The 17498-nt window shown below is 37.8% G+C and overlaps 1 protein-coding gene across 8 annotated transcripts in view; it reads right to left on the reverse strand.

The window, feature by feature from the left end:
• Positions 1–17498, reverse strand: part of LOC128865125 (protein madd-4) — a 322915-nt gene that overhangs the window by 129878 nt on the left and 175539 nt on the right. For all 8 annotated transcript variants that reach the window (XM_054105124.1, XM_054105122.1, XM_054105126.1 and 5 more), the window contains exons 13-14: positions 2061–3226; positions 732–810 (exon numbers count right to left, since the gene is read on the reverse strand). In XM_054105124.1, coding sequence (XP_053961099.1) covers positions 732–810; positions 2061–3226 — 1245 coding nt within the window. The remainder of the gene's footprint in view (positions 1–731; positions 811–2060; positions 3227–17498) is intronic.

Consider the following 17498-nt stretch of genomic DNA (forward strand, 5'->3'; position numbering starts at 1 on the left):
CATAGGCAATAGGCGATCCATTTTTGTGGAATAAGTAAATGAATTTTTATGGTCCTCGAAAGGGTAACCAGCAACAATGTTCCTCAACACTTTACAGTTTTGTACATTTTGGCGCATTGTCAAATTCGGAGGGTACGACCAACAGATAAAAGATCGGACTTTTTCGAACACATTTCAAATCAGTCACGGTGAGAAACTATGCAACCTACTGTAAAAAGTGGCTATTAGGTTTCGCTAGATTCTAGGTTCTAAGTATAGTTCGAGCAAAAAAATATGAATCAGATTCGTGCTTTGCGATAGGCGAATTTATCTGATGGGAGTAGCAGCTGATCGGAGCAAATTTAGTTTTTCGGAGTTATTTGTTCCTTAGTGATTTAAATCAAAAATGTGGATACTAGAAAGCACAGAATTCGTTGAAACTGATTAATTGTGCTTAGTAGCATAGCTTTCTATTTATCTCAACTCTACTGATCCCAGAAATATTTCCTTTCTTCTTAATGACATCTTACCGCCAGACTGGCAGCACTAATTTTTAAGCCGAATTGTCAATGCCGCCACTTTCGCGGCATCAACAGGAAAGGGTTAAATCGCTGACACTTCCTTCATAAAAATTGCAATCAAACAAAAATGAACGATTTTCTAATTGACTCTCATACCAATGATCTGAGATATGTACATATTTTTGTTAATAAAGAAATTATAATTATCAGATTACTGTTTTTTAATAATACCTGTTTGTTCCGTCTCCAACTGTCGTCATATCTGCAGAGGTTAAAGCTTCAGTACCATCGCGTTCACGCACCAAGCGTTCTGAAAAACAAAAGAAAAAATTATTATAGATAAAATAAATAAAAAAAGAAAAACGTGCAAATAAGCAAACGATTAATGTGTTTATTGAAATTAGCATTGACTTATTTCAATTTTTTAACCAAAGCTCGGTGGCAACGCCATTCAGAAGTACTTCGCAATTAAAGCCTGCTTCTTTTTTTTGAACATATGACATTTAGTATTAATTTCCAAATATTTAATAAAGTTTAGTAATTGATTTTTATTTTAAAAACTATCTGGCAACACCATTAAAAATATTCCTGGTTTAAAAATTTCTTAAACTCTTCGCATTTGATACCCACAATCCAATTTATTATATATAATTTTTCAATTTCAATTTGAAAACTATATGGCAACTTCATTTATAAATATTTGTAAATTACAGGTGTCTTAAACGCCTTTTGTTTCATAAAAATGGTCTTATATTTATTAAGTTACTTAAGCAATTTATATTATATATATTCATTAAAAAAAATTGTGGCAACGCCATTAAAAATATTTCTGGTTTAAGAATTAAACACTTTTCGCTTGATGCCCATACCCAAATAATCAACCAAATTTATTAAACATGATTTTTCAATTTCAATTTAAAAACTATATGGCAACTCCATTTATAAATATTTGTAGATTATAGCTTCCTTAAACGCCTTTTGTTTCATAAAAATGTTCTTATATTTATTAAGGTACTTAAGCAATTTGTATCTTTTCATTCATTAAAAATAGTGTGGCAACACCATTAAAAATATTTCTGGTTTAAGAATTTCTTTAACACTTATCGCTTTTTGCCTATATCCAAATAATCAAATAATAAATATAATTTTTCATTTTTAATTTAAAAGCTATGTGGCAACTCCATTAAAAACTATTTTACGCTTAACCTTTTCTTATACTTCTTTTGTTTTATAAAAATATTCTTATATTTAATTGAAACCTTCAAGTAATTTATATTTACTAATTAAAAATTATGTGGCAACGCCACTCAAAAATATTTAATTTTAAATTTTTCCAAGCACCTTGTTTTGATGTTTCTATCTATATTTTTAATTCAACTGTATTATAAGTTCGCATGCTCGCAATAAAAATGATATGGCAACACTGTCAAGAAGGTATTTTTGGATTCAAAATATCTGAAATAATTTAGCTTTCAAATACGTTTACTTAATCAGTTGGCTTTTTAATAAAGTTAAATCCTTCTGTTTTTTCCTTATGCATCTCACCCACTTCGCACTCACCTGATTCTTGCAATTTGAGCTCCTCTGGCTGTTGTCCAGGTTTCGCTTTCACCTCAATGTTGATCTCTGCAGAACTATGTCCCGCATGGCACGAATACACACCAGCATCGCGGAATGTTATGTCCATTATACGTAACGCGCCTTTCTTAGACACCTTGAACTTCCTTGAGCGCGCTAACGGTTTGTGATCCTTGCTCCACTTTATCTTTGTACGATTATAACGTTTCACGGGACACTTTATCTTCACCTGCGTGCCAAAGAAAACGACGGCGGCACCACCAACTTTAAGTGTGATTTTCGACTTCTTTGGGTCATGTTGAATATGCGTTGTATTGCTGACTTGTATGACCGGCTTTGGATCTTCCAGCGGGCAGGGTTTTACATTACATGGTTTCTTATCTGGTGGCTTCGCACTGGGGCACATCGATTCGGGTCGTTCGATTTTATGTTCCTGTGCCATTATCTGTTTACACTCCACCTTCCGCTCCTTGATGCCATAGCCGCAGGTGTGCGAGCATTTCGACCATTCGCCTACTTCCCAGCGCACTGGACAGTCGAGCACATTGCAATACTGGCGATCGGCTGGTGGCGGCTGTGGGCACATACTATTCGGCACAACCATTGTATTCTCACCGCCGCGCGTTACTTCGTGAATGCATTGCACTTCACGTGTTTTAATGCCAATGCCGCACGACTTCGAGCAGGGTGTGTAGTCGGAGTAATTCCAACGCGGTGGGCATGGTCGATCGTTGCAGGTGCGCACCCGCGATTCTGGTTTCGTTTCAGGTGTGCACAGGAATGGCGATACTACGCGACCATTATCCTCACGAACGCAATTAATTATTAACTCCTCAACACCACCCAAACAACTGGCACTGCACGAAGTGTAGCCATGCTCGCGCCACACATATGTTTTGCCCGGCTCGGAGACGCCAACTTTAATCGAGTCGCGTGGAAATTGTTCGTCGTAGATGTGTGAGAGAACACAAGGTTCCTCGACGCAACGCTCAACTTCATCGTGTGGTCTGATGCCCTCACAAAGCGAATCGTTGACAGTGGCAATGGTACGAGAGTATTCAAGGAAGATTTTACAGCGATACACTCGTCGACGGACGCCTTCGCCACAGGTGACACTGCACGCTGACCACTCGGTGTCCTTGACGAAGCTGCAAGGGGGGAAAAAACGATAATAATTAGTGAAGAGCAAGAAGGTAGGAAGACCATGGAATAATATTATCTCATTCGTAAAACGTTCAATTGACTAACTTATCCGCAGCCGAGTTGGCTAATAAAATTGCTTGTACCTTCAAACATCTTCAACAACTTCTTTTACTTCAAGGAATCGAAGTTTATACTGCCATTTATGTCCTCCGAAAAACAATTAAAAGCCACATATCCCGGCCATGGACGTTTGCGCCTATTTGTCTGTTATGTTCACGGAAAGTTTGCACTGAATGCTGTACTGGGAATGAGGGATTGGGATAAGCGAATATTTTTGTCCTCTTGGGGAATAATTTATTCTTTTTGGTTATTTAATTCGTTTATACTTTTAATTTATTAGCAAAATTTGAACCGATTTTGAACCTAGGGTTAGGTGGCAGCCTTACTCAAAAATGTGTTTGTTTTTATTTATTTTTTTATATTTAATTCAATATATAAATAATTCAAAAAATGTGGCGACCTGATCTAATACCCAAAACTTACCCGAATAAACTTAGAACTTAAATATGAAAAATTAAAAAAAATATTTAAATCGCTAGAACCGTCACCGTTCTAAATATCTTACAATATTTCCTATTTTGTTCTAATTTTTAACGTAATTGAAATAAAAATATTTGTATTGAAAATTAAGTGGAATATATAATTTTTTATGGTAAACTATTTTCTTAATATTTAGTTTCAATAAAATCCTGTTTCCAAGAAACCATGAAGTAAATGTAAATTAACTCGTCTTTGAAGTCGGCAAAACTTATAAAAATATTTTGATATTACATTTTCTTCAGATTTTTGAATAATTTCCAGAAAGCGGTAACCTTAAACAAATAAGCGGACAAAATAAACTGACACCTACCTACGTACATTTTTGTTGTAATATATTTTTTAAATAAAAGCTTTCATCCAAATCATTGTTTCCAAAAAACCAAGAGGTATATGCAAATATATATAAATTAGATGGCATCTCTTGCAAAGTATTTCTAATGTTAAGCTCGAAAATTATCACCTCCTTGAAATTGGGGAAACTGATAAAAATGTTTTGAAATTTTATTTAGATTTTTAAATAATTTCCAGAAGATGGTAATCTTAAACATACAATTCCAGTGCTAGCAATTATCTATAAAAAATTTTGTATTAAATAATTTAATAAAAATTTTCATACAAGTTCGGTTTCCAAGACAATTTACATATATGTGGATAAGCTAGGTGGCAACTCTTTGCAAAATATTTCTTAAATGGAGCTAGAACATAAATTTTTTTTTGAAGTTGACAAAACTGATAAAAATACTTTGAAATTGTAATTAGTTTTTTAAATAATTTCCAGATGGTGGTAACCTTAAACAAATAATTCAAGAGCTAACTCTTACCTATATAAATTTTTTTTATTTTTAAAATAAAAAATGTCATCCAAATCCTGTTTCCAAGAACTATAGTATGTACATATATGTAATATACATAAACTAGGTGGCAACTCTTTGCAAAATATTTCTAAAATTAAACTAGAAACGTAACTCCTTTTTCAAGTTGGCTAAACTGAAAAATCGATAGATTCAATAGATTTTAAAATAATTTCGAGAAGGTGGTAACTTTATACAAATAATACCAACTACCTATAAATTCTTTTTAGAAAAGTATTTTTTAAATCTAAGAAATTTAATCAAATCCTGTTTCCAAGAAATCAAGGACCATATGCATAAGTATATATGTATATAATATATTTTTAAATTAGGTGGCAACCCTATTAAAAATGTTCCAAAAATTATGCGAGAAGAAGTAACTTTTTTGTGTAGCCTATGGGTTAATAATTTACTTACTTATTAATTAATTAATAAAAAATGGTGGCAACCTTATACGAAAAATTTCAGAGATGGTACCACTGTGCATAAATTCTTATAGTCAAATATTTTTCAAATATCAAATCACATACACATTTCGTTTCTAAAAAGCAAGAGCTATGTGTACATCTGTATATATATAAAAAATAGGTGGCAACTTTATTATAAAATATTTTCGAATTAAAGCTGTGTAAATTGCCACTTATTTGGCATCTTTATTGTGAAATTTTGTTGACTTTTTAATAATTTTGAAACAAGGTGGCAACGTCGTACAACTATTACGAAAATTGTTAGTGTTAAGCCAGATTCTGGCAAACCATTAGAATAGAATAAATTAAATAATATTGAATTTAAAAATTGAAATTGTATTAAAGCTTAATATTAAGTTATTTTATATTGTTTATTTATAAGTAGGTATGTAGTATACTTTACTCTTGCGACAAACAAGTTCCTCTACCTCGGGTCCCACTGTATCCTTCACTTCATAGGCAGTATATGTATATGTATATAGATATGTATATAGATATGTATATATATAAGTATATAAGTTTATTTGCATATAAAAAGTGGATACAAGAGATGCTAATAATCGTCTCACAGTATAAGGGCTTCAATTGTTGGCATCTCTTGTATCCACTTTTTATATGCAAATAAACTTATATACTTATATATATACATATCTATATACATATCTATATACATATACATATACTGCCTATGAAGTGAAGGATACAGTGGGACCCGAGGTAGAGGAACTTGTTTGTCGCCAAATAATTTGCGAGTACTATTTTTCGGTTTATTTTCGGGATTTTTTCAAAAAACCAAACGAAATTGCGGTTTGTTAATCAACCACAATATTTTCAAAAAAAAAATTTTTTTTTTGTTTTTTCGACAAGACAAATTTTGTTTGAGCAAAGACTCAATTGTTCGCTGCTTATTTTCGTCTCGTTTTCGTTGGTTCTGGTCAAGTTTGAGCTATTATATAATATATTTCAGTATTATCGCTTTCGTTTTCGTTTTCGTGCTGACAAACTTCCAGAACCGTTTTCATTTCACAAAAGCCACAGGCTAAAGCAGCGAACTTTAATCTCAAAACATGAGTAAACCAAAGTCGGCTATTTCAAGTCTCTCTCCAAGTAAGGAGATGATGGACTTAAAGTCTTTAAAGCGCCAGAGAACTGTTGCAAAAACCAGCATAGTGCGCATAAAAACTGGCCTCCTTGAAAAGACCATGTCGCTAGATCCAATCGAATTGGAGTGCCGACTCGACATATTGAACTCCCACAGCGAAAAACTCATGAAATGTCAGTCGAAAATTGAGGAAATCGACGAAGAAGACATTGCCCGTGGAGAGTTAGAGGACTTAATTGTAGAAACAAAGTCCATTATAAAGTCCATTCTGGCGAGAAATAAATCGTCAATTGCCGAAACATCTTTTACTGCACCTCACAGCTCGCGACTACCAAAAATGTCGTTACCTACATTCAAAGGAGAATATTCCGAGTTTAAAAACTTTATGAGTCTGTTTGAGAGTTTCGTGCATAATGATCCCACAATCCCGGATATTGAAAAATTTAATCATTTAGTATCATGTCTATCCGGTGAAGCCTTAGGCACAGTGAAGTCCTTCCAAATGTCTGAAGAAAATTATCCAAAGGCGTTGGCAAGTTTGAGAAAGGTTTATGACAATAAATGCCTGATATTTTTTAATACAGTGTCGAAACTTTTTGAATTGTCAAAAATCCAAAGGCCTTCTGCGTCGTCTTTGCGATCAATGATTGATACAGTGTCTGCAGTATATGACTCCCTTTTATCGCTGGGTGACGATAAGCTTATTTCAAATGCGATGTTGATTCACATAGTCATGTCGAAGGTTGATCCCACTACTCGGTCAAAGTGGGAGGAGCAACTTGACTATGATAAGCTGCCGCTTTGGGCTGAGTGTGAAGCTATGCTAAACAAGAGATACCAGCATTTATCAGCTGAAGAAGCTTCCTCATCCCAACAAAGGCCAAATAATGAAGATACGCGGCAGAAAACAAAAAATCAACAACTGCGACCCTCAAAGACAACATTTATCGCGACGAATTCCAAACTGCCAACTTGCCTTCACTGTGGTTCCAAGGACCATTATTTGACAGCTTGTCCAAAATTCCAAGCGCTTACCGCACTTAAAAGATTTGAATTAGCAAAATCGATTTCCCTGTGCATAAATTGCTTGCGCAAGGGACATACGGTCTCAAAGTGCAAAGCAAATCGCTGTGGTGTATGCAACCGTTCGCATCACACCATGTTGCATCAATATCCGATCTCCTTTGAGACCGAGCCGCAACCTTCGACGTCACAGGCCATGCATATTAGCAGCCTGCCTGACCGAGTCATGTTAGCTACAGCCGTAGTTAATGTAAAGGCCAGCTCCGGTGTTTACGTGCAAGCGCGAGCTCTACTTGACTCCGGTTCTCAAGTAAACTTTATGACCGAAGAGCTTATGCAGAAATTGCGAATCCGTAAGGAAAAATTCGCTCTAAATATAGTTGGAATTGGCAATTCAAATAAAAAGGTCCAAGGCAAGCTTAAAACTTATATAAAATCGAGGATCAACAATTTTGAATTTTCGGCGGACTTTTGGGTAATGCGTTCGATATCAGTCAATCATCCAGATCGGACTGTAAACACAAATGGCTGGAAAATCCCACAAAATATTGAACTAGCTGACCCAAGTTTCTACAAGTGTCAGAAAATAGACATACTTTTAGGAGCTGAAATATTCTTTGATCTGTTATCGGTGGGTCAGATCAGAACCAGCCCAAGGCAGCCAACGCTGCAAAAAACTGTGTTAGGCTGGATAATTTCAGGCAAGTATGCCACAAATAATAGCTCCAGTGCCCAAGTAAGTAGCACATTATGTCAATTTGAAGAAAGCGTTGCTAGTATTGATACCACAATCCGAAAATTCTGGGAATTGGAAGAAATACCTGCACAAATAAATTCCACACGACTGACTCCAGAGCAGGCAAAATGTGAGGAATTTTTTTCGAAAACCACACAGGTTTTACCATGTGGAAGGCTTCAAGTCAGACTGCCTTTCAAAACCGACCGTAAATTACTCGGTCATTCGTATGAAACCGCAGCTCGGCGGTTTCAGGCGCTGGAGAGAAGGACGCTGAAAGATCCAGTACTTCGTAAAATGTACCTGGACTTCATGCAAGAGTATCTCGAATTGGGGCATATGAGTCCAACAAATAATCGACTCCCGAGTGAGCCGCACTATTTCATTCCGCACCAGTGTGTGTTAAGACCGCAGAGCACAACTACCAAGTTGCGCGTAGTTTTTGATGCTTCGAGTCGCACATCAACACAAGTTGCGTTGAATGAAACCTTGATGGTCGGACCGATCGTTCAAGAGGAGCTTTTTTCGACCCTCCTTCGCTTCCGATTGCACAAATATGCCATGACTGCTGACATCACGAAGATGTATCGTCAAATATTGGTGCACGAAGACGACAGGAACTTCCAGCTCATAGTGTGGAGACAGGATCCATCGGAGCATTTGCAAATTTTTCGATTAAACACCGTAACATACGGCACAGCGCCTGCACCATTTCTCGCCACACGGTGTCTGCAAATGCTAAGCGACAAAAATAAAGCCAAATATCCACTCGGTTCCAAAGTCATTCGGAATGACTTTTACGTCGACGACCTATTAACAGGATCCGACAGTATAGAAAGCCTCACCCAGATACAACAGGAAGTAAATATAATTTTAGAATCGGCAGGCCTGAAATTAGCAAAGTGGTTTTCCAATCATACAAGCTCATCGAATAGTGAGAGTCTCCAAAAATTATTGCAGCTCAGCGATACCGACTCCACCAAAACGCTGGGAATCCACTGGCAGCCGAAAGATGACATTTTTCGCTTCATTCTGGAAGATAATTTTAGCGAGCTGCGAGCAACTAAACGTAATATTTTATCCGTTTCCGCTCGCCTCTTTGACCCTCTTGGTTTATTAGCCCCGCTAGTTACCAAAGCTAAAATCTTATTACAAGAGCTTTGGATTCAAAAGCTAGACTGGGATGAGTCGATTCCATTGCGGCTTGACACTAGCTGGCAAAACTTTAAAGCCAATTTGTTGCAGCTTCCATCAATTAGCATTCCTCGGTATGTAAATACAGAGTCGAGTGCCAGCTGCCAAATTCATGGCTTTTCCGACGCTTCAATAAGAGCGTATGGCTGCTGCGTATATATACGTAGCCAATCCGCTAGTGGTACGAAATGCACGCTGCTTACTTCAAAGTCTAGAGTAGCTCCGCTGAAGACTAAATCTCTTCCGCGTTTAGAGCTCTCGGCAGCCCATCTTCTTGCCAAATTATGGTCAAGAATTTCACCAATGTTGAGTCGACCAATAGAACAAACAATTTTCTGGACAGACTCCGAAATAGTTCTGCATTGGATTAAAACGCATCCATCGTCGTTGCAAACTTTCGTCGCAAATAGAGTGTCCGAGATCCAAGAGTGGACCCAGAATGTGTCGTGGCGTCATGTGCCCACAAAACAAAATCCAGCGGATCAAGTGTCTCGGGGTTGTAACGTGGACGAATTGGGTAATTCAATATGGTTTAGTGGTCCACAGTTCCTCCTAGAAGACCCTGCTACATGGCCAAAAAATGTCAACTTCAGTCTCTCTCCAGAACAAGAAGCACTCGAGAAGAAGAAGAACGCAATTACGTTAACCGCAATCAATGCCACAACAAATCCACTTCTCGAAATAATTGACAGGTTCTCATCTCACAGAAAAGTGCTTCGGATTTTCGCTTATATACTCAGATGGCTTCGAAAAATACGAGAGCGAAAAGCAGAATCTGAAATAATACCCACGGCAAAGGAATTACAATTGAGTTTCCTTAAAATTGTCGAAATAATTCAACATTTTGAATTTAGCGATGAAATGAATAAATTATCGAAAAATAACGTACTTCCCTCAAGTTTGCAGAAATTAACTCCATTTCTGCATGAACACTCGGAATCATCATTATCGTTTAAATTGATTCGAGTAGGTGGCCGTTTATTAAACGCGCCAATCCCCTATGATGCTAAGTTCCCTTTGCTATTACGCAAAGACTCGCACTTTGTGAAAGCATACATCCGGTTCCTACATTTTCGTAATCACCATGCCGGTCCAAAGGCATTGGTAGCGCTTCTGCGAGAAAAAATATGGCTGGTAAATGCTCGAGAAGCCTGTAGTCGAACTGTAAGAGAATGTATTCACTGTTTTCGTTATAAGCCAAAATTACAAGGTCAGATCATGGGCAATCTACCCGCCGATCGATTACGCGCCCAACGGCCTTTCACAATATGTGGGGTAGATTACTGCGGGCCCATTCACATAACCTTAAAAATTCGCGGTCGCCCTCCCGTGAAAATGTATATTGCCATTTTCGTGTGTTTCGCTTCAAAGGCAGTTCATCTAGAGCTTGTAACTGATTTAACTGCTAATAAATTTATTTTCGCTCTCAAAAGGTTCATTGGGCGCCGAGGGATGCCAGCCAAAATATACTGCGACAACGCGACGAACTTCGTGGGAGCAGAGAGGAAGCTGAGGGAGCTCCGGGAAGCCTTTCTGGCACAGAAAGAGGAGATTCTCCAATACGCCGCCGACGAAGGATTCATCTTCGCCTTCATACCTCCGAGGGCACCCCACTTCGGCGGCCTGTGGGAAGCAGCAGTGAAGTCGGCCAAACATCTGCTGGTGCGCGCCGTAGGCAACGCGCTGTTAACCGCCGAAGAAAGCGCAACGCTTCTCGTCGAAGTAGAAGCGGTCCTGAATTCCCGACCGCTCGCACCACTCAGCAACGACCCCAACGACGGCGAGGCGCTAACGCCGGCGCATCTACTAATCGGTTGCCCCTTGCGAGCTTTGCCACCGGAGAAGGTACCCGTCAACCTCAGCCGCTGCTTAGAGAGATGGCAGCTTGTTTGCTCTCTCAAGCAACAATTTTGGCGCGCGTGGTCGAAGAGCTACCTTCTGGAGCTTCAGCAGCGCAACAAATGGGTGCACCCGCAGCCCAACGTCCAACCAGGCCAACTCGTCGTCGTCCACGAAGACAACGTACCACCGCAGCATTGGGTGCTCGGTCGAGTAACCGCAACCATTCCCGGAGCGGACGGCAAAATTCGAGTCGCAGACATCACCACTAGGTCGGGTGAAGTACGACGCCCTATTCACAAACTCGCCGTGCTGCCGGTGGAAAACAAGAATTGAAGGCTGTTGGATTCCTTCAAGGTGGCCGGTGTTAAGCCAGATTCTGGCAAACCATTAGAATAGAATAAATTAAATAATATTGAATTTAAAAATTGAAATTGTATTAAAGCTTAATATTAAGTTATTTTATATTGTTTATTTATAAGTAGGTATGTAGTATACTTTACTGTTTCTCGCTGTCGCTATTTCTATTTACTTCCGAACATTGACTTCATTCTACAACTATACCTACTTTCCGTTCTTCCTATTTCTATTTACTTAACTGCAAACTCTCTCTAACTCTCCACTTACTGTTCTTCCATTTCCGCTATTTCTCGTATCTTAGTTTTAGGCTTAATATAAGGACAGTACATGTGTAATAAACTCCACTTTTGAAATTGTAATCGGACGTGAACGGTCTTTAATTTTTTAATTACGCGGCGTTGCAGGCAATATACGTGTTATTTCGCGCTTCTACCCTTACAAAGTGTTTTTAAAAAAAATTTAAGATAATACAATACCTAGTTTATCTTCTCAAACTAGTGAAGATTTTTCAGTTAGATACAGATAAACTGTAAAAAGTCGTTATTACAAAGAAAAAGTTATATTCACATCCTATTCCGTGAACCCTATTTATACCTATTCACCCATACATATGTATAGAGTGCATACAAAAATTACGCGTTTAAAGTACAAATATGTAGCTTATTTTGCTTATAATAACAAATTTATTATTCGCATTTTGGCAATCTTACAACTCGCATTTGTATGAATTTTTGCGTTTTTTTTGTTCATGCTTTTTTTATTGCCATTAAAAGTCATGCGTTATTTTTAAAGCGTCAGTTAAGTTGAGCGTAAATAATGCGCATTCCCTTCAAATTGTTGTTACATTTGTAATAAAATTCTGAATTATTTTATTTTGCTTGCAAAAAAACGCAGAAAAGAAGTGCGCTAACAATTTATTTATTTTTGATGCCAAAAAATATTATATAAAAAACATTTATCGTAGCAAAAAATAAAAAAATCAGAAAAAAGTTGCTAGTGCCAGCAAACAAAGAAACTGAAATATATTTACAAAGAGACAATTGTACGGCCACATACTCGTAACTAGAAACAGTAACACACTCGGTGGCGACACTGTGACGCGCCACAAAGTCTGCTCTATGCCATGCTTGCTGTCAGCAGCAAATAAACTGGCAAATATCTTTGAAATAATAAAAAGCAACAAAAGCAGTTTATTATCGCGCGGGAATTGGCCTACTCCAGCTGCCGCATGTGCGAGATCTCAAGCAGCTAAGGAGGCTGGCTGGTGAGCAAATAGCCAACAATGTACAAACAGTGGGCAAAAACACACACTCTGTCTAGTGAATAGAAATGGTGGAGTGTCGAGAGTCGCCTTTTGTGCTTGGGAAGGAAAGTTTTTAATTTAAAGCATTTCAAATGCCTAAAAAGAAGATAGAAGCTCGTAAAAGCATATTTTCGTCATGATTAGGCTAGAATAAAAAAATTGTTTTGATGTAGAATTCACCAGTAAAGAATTATAAGAATGCAGCGTTTATGAGCAAATAGAGGGTTTCTAAGAAGCACTTTTGAGGCTAACAAATGAAGTGAAAATTTGAAGAGCAACTTTTCAAAATTTATTTCAGTCTGCATCTATAAAAGTAAGCCCTACCATTAGGGCTATTAGGTCCTTTCAATCTTTTAAGGCACCAGATGAGGACCATATTTTTCCAGCTCTCTTAACAAGACGCCCAGATGCATTACTAAAACCACCTGTCGAAATTTTCAGGCATAGCTTCAGCTAGGAATGCATTCCATCAGTATTGTGTAAGATCAACATGGTATTTATTTCAAAAATGGGCAGGAGGTCCAAGGAACTTACAAAATCATACAGACCAATTGGTCTTACATCTTTTCTCCTAAAAACTATGGAAATGTTAGTGGGTGTTCATATTAGAGAGAAGTTGGGAACAACAGCGCCACTGCATCAATCCGAAGGAGCACTTCACAATGTTGTAAAAAGGATGGAAAAAGTTTATGTGCTTTCTTAGATATTGAAGCCGTTTTTGATACTGGAGTCGGCGCAGGGATCTATGGAAGGACAATGAATAGCAGAATGTAAATAAAAAACACGAAGTTGAAACTTGTCCAGGGAAAGGGGGAAATAAGGTAAATAGGTATGTAACGGGTGTTTATTTTGAGGCAAATAGTTTTTCTTCCAATGGAAATTTCCCGATTTTTTCTAATGGCAAAGCTGAAAGTGTATTTGTGCCATGAAAAAGCTACTCATAAAGAATAATTTGCCGTTCCGAATCGGATTAAAAGGGTAGGTCCCTCCATTTGTGGACGCGTACAACAAATAGCAAGAGGAGCTGGGCTAAACAACCAACAGAAATGTGCGCGCCAATAATCTTTTCTTGTATCCGCCAAAAGAGTTTTTCTAATCCTTCTCAGGCAGTAATATTTTCAACAAAGCTAAGTTGAATATGAATCGTATTTATATTAAAAAATTCTTGCAATCGCAGCACCTTGAAGATCTTTCTGCTTTTAACAAAAATCTGAAAATATAAAATTTTTAATTTAAATTTTTTTTTGTTTTTTTTTTCACCGTCGCTACACTGTACACCGTTGTCGACACAGCAACTGAAATGCGACCTACTTTCGCTATGCGCCCAAAGATATGCTTCGCTTGCCAAGGCATAAACAGCAAATGGATGTAGGGATTGTGAGGAAGTACAGACGACGGCAGCATGGCGCACCAAACGCACTGCAGTACTGGCATTTTTCCATAGGCATTCAGTCAAGTAGAACCAAGATGCAGCAGAAGGAGAAGAATAACGAATATAAGAAGAGTAAGAAGAGAAAGAAGAAGCGTACTTCGACTAGCAAAGCACCAACAGAAGCAAGCAGTTTGAGCTTGGCACCAAAGCAGTCCGGCCGCCGGGCAGGCAAGCGGAGAAACTGCCAGTAGCCAGCGAGACGGCCAATAAATGTCTACAATAAAAGTTTGCTAGCTTTTTTGCTCATTCCAAGTAACTCAAAAAATATAAATGAAATCAATATTATTTCAATTCAAAAGGAAGGAGTAATTGCGGGAAAACGTGCGCGCCTACAAAGTGTAGGGAGCGGAAGAGCTTGCGGTTGCTGTTGGTTTGCGGCTTGTCCCCTGGTGCTGGCAACGCCAAATAATGAATTAGTTGTTGGTGACAAATTCCATTGCCTAAGGCGTAAACAACAAAATGGTTTGGAGGAATTTTGTTGTTCGTGGCTTTTTCGAGTTTGCTGCTTGCCACATCCGCGCCGGAAATACGAACAAAGCCTTTAAGAAACGAAATATAGAGAAAAAGACATTAAGACTTAACAAATAAGTTAAGTAAAAAACAACACAAACGAAATTGGATTTATATGTTACTTTCATTTGTCAATTAACCGAATTTGATTTGTTATTGTTTTGCTTGTTTTTTGTAGCCATTACACTCTACGGACGCTTGTTAGGTCAGTGGGGAATTGCAGTTGGCACAAAAAAATAAACACAAAAAGAAAAAAAAAACGCTAACAAGAAGAGAAATAAAAAAAATAACAAAAAAATGGAAAATAAATAGCATAGAAAATTTTATTTTTTTGTCCCTATCGTCGTGCCCGATTAACCGCACCGATTGCCACTTTCGTTGTACAGCCACCATTATAATGAAGCTTAGCGGCACCACTTGATCACCTTGCCCCACTTGATCAAGCACCATAATAATACACCCATCATTTGAGCTTTCAAAGAACTGCTTATTTACCGTTAAATGAATGCATGGAATGTACAGTCATTTGGGTCATTAGTGGCGCCACATTTGAAGCACTTTCAGGTACCTATACCAAAAAATTTGCTTCTTCACTCACTTTCTAGTGCTGGGCAAATGAGCGGTCATTTAATGTTTACCACCGTCAATTACTGCCCTGCGTGTGATAATTCTAGCCATCAACGAGTGTGCTGCTTCTACTATAAGTATATTAAAGTCCGTAAGAATTTATTGGTTTGGCGGCGATTGAGTGTTGCGCGAAAGTACCTATAATTTCTATGTCATTACTTCCGAATTTCCACTTATTGGTGTAATGAAAATGTTCAACTGTAGTTAGTGCGCTGAGCGCGGAAGGCGAACTCTACGGGAATAGTCGTAAAAAACGTTAACAGTTGTTTTGAGTGGAATACACAAAGTACCCATAAAATACTTGAATTACGTAAGAGCTGTCAAATTGCATGGGGCAAGAGATAGTTACAAAAGGGAAATATTTAAATGCAACTATACATACATACATGCATATGTAGTAGACTATAAGACGGGTGCTGTAGCCGTGAGATTTTATGTCTGTCTACCTTTCAGATGGTGCCGGGTTCTATGTCTACTATGGACATGAATATTGAATGGGAGAAAAAGTTTTTTGAAAAACGGTTTGAGGCAGGTAACAGTGCAGTTAAGATAACATCTTCTTAAGATCGGATTTACTGAGTAATTGACTGCAAAATTGACAATGAGTTGTGATTGCAAAATCACTACCTTCTGTGATTGCCTTCGTGTTGAAACGTGACGTTATTAAGGGGAGCCGGTGGTCTAGAAATTTCAATAAATCGATTTTTGATTTTCAATATTTCCAAAGTCTAGTATCTTAAGAATATACTGTGGAATTTTCATGCGGAAATTGCCAATATTATAGCTTCTACAGCCCACTAGCTAGGCAGAGAGCGGTCCGCGTGCTCCTGTGCCTCTAACTTTAAACTCATTTATCTCGAAATGACTTTTTTCGGTCTGGTATTGTCAAAAAAAAAAAAGATATTCAACCGAATCGTCTGCAATTTAATATGTTATTCACGATATCAATGGCTATCGGTCGTACTAGAATCAAAATGGACAACTCCGTCCAGGTCCAATATTTCGGGAGGGTCACTTCAGCGCAATTTTAAAATATTAAACAATTTTTGTTTTTCATTTTTGTATGTAAAGGAAGTTAAATAAAAAAACTAAAAAATTTAAATATCGTTTTTCACTTTTTTCATTGTAAAAAAATTCCTGAAAATACCCTAAATTTTCGAGCTGTAGACCCTTAAGATTTAACTAGAGTTTACATGAGTCGAAACGACTTGAAATTGATTTACAAATATTTAAATCCTCGACTTATAGAAGAAACTTCGAAAAATGAAAACAATCAATTCCATTATTAGTAAAAATTATGAAAACTAATGGTCTCCAAATACTGAACTGAGGGTCACCAGCATAGGCAACGAAAGAATAAGAAGAAACATTATGAACGACAGCATACAATAACGAACAACTTTGATGTTGTAGAGAGGTCGGAAATAGGCCTGTTGTTACCTTATACATTTATTGCCAACCTTGAATAGGAAAGATTCTTTGAAAAAATGAAAAAAAAGTAAATAAATGTAAGTAGTGTTTAGATTTTTGTGAAACCTTGTGTAATTAAGGACACTTTGAAGTTCACAGGGATTTAGAAAAACTTTATAAATGGTGCTGCTCCATGTTGAAAACTAGGGTAGCGTCTATAGCGCCGAAACTGTCAAACGGATTTTAATAAAAATTGCTGGCTAACGGCGAGGAGCTGGTAAGGTGCATGCATCAGCTCCTATGCAAAATATGGTCGGATGAAAACATGCTTGCCGATTGAAATTCAAGTGTGATCTGCCCAATCCATAAGAAGGGCGATCCTGCAATTTGTGCCAATTACCGCGGGATTAGTCTTCTAAATATCGCCTATAATGTTCTAGCGAGCGTATTGTGTGAAAGGCTGAAGCCCACCGTCAACCAACTGATTGGACCTTATCAGTGTGGCTTCAGACCTGGAAAGTCTACCATCGACCAAATATTCACAATATGCCAAATCTTGGAAAAGACCCATGAAAGGAGAATCGACACACACCATCTTTTCGTGGACTTCAAAGCTGCATTCGACAGTACGGAAAGGAATTACCTGTATGCCGCTATGTCTGGTATCCCCGCAAAACTAATACTGCTATGTAAGATGACGTTGCTCAACACCAGCAGCGCCATCAGAATTGGGAAGGACCTCTCCGAGCCGTTTGATACCAAACGAGGTTTCAGACAGAGTGACTCGCTGTCGTGTGACTTCTTTAACCTGATGTTGGAGAGC

The sequence above is a fragment of the Anastrepha ludens genome, chromosome 5, assembly GCF_028408465.1.
Source record: "Anastrepha ludens isolate Willacy chromosome 5, idAnaLude1.1, whole genome shotgun sequence".
Taxonomy (NCBI): Eukaryota; Metazoa; Arthropoda; class Insecta; order Diptera; family Tephritidae; genus Anastrepha; species Anastrepha ludens.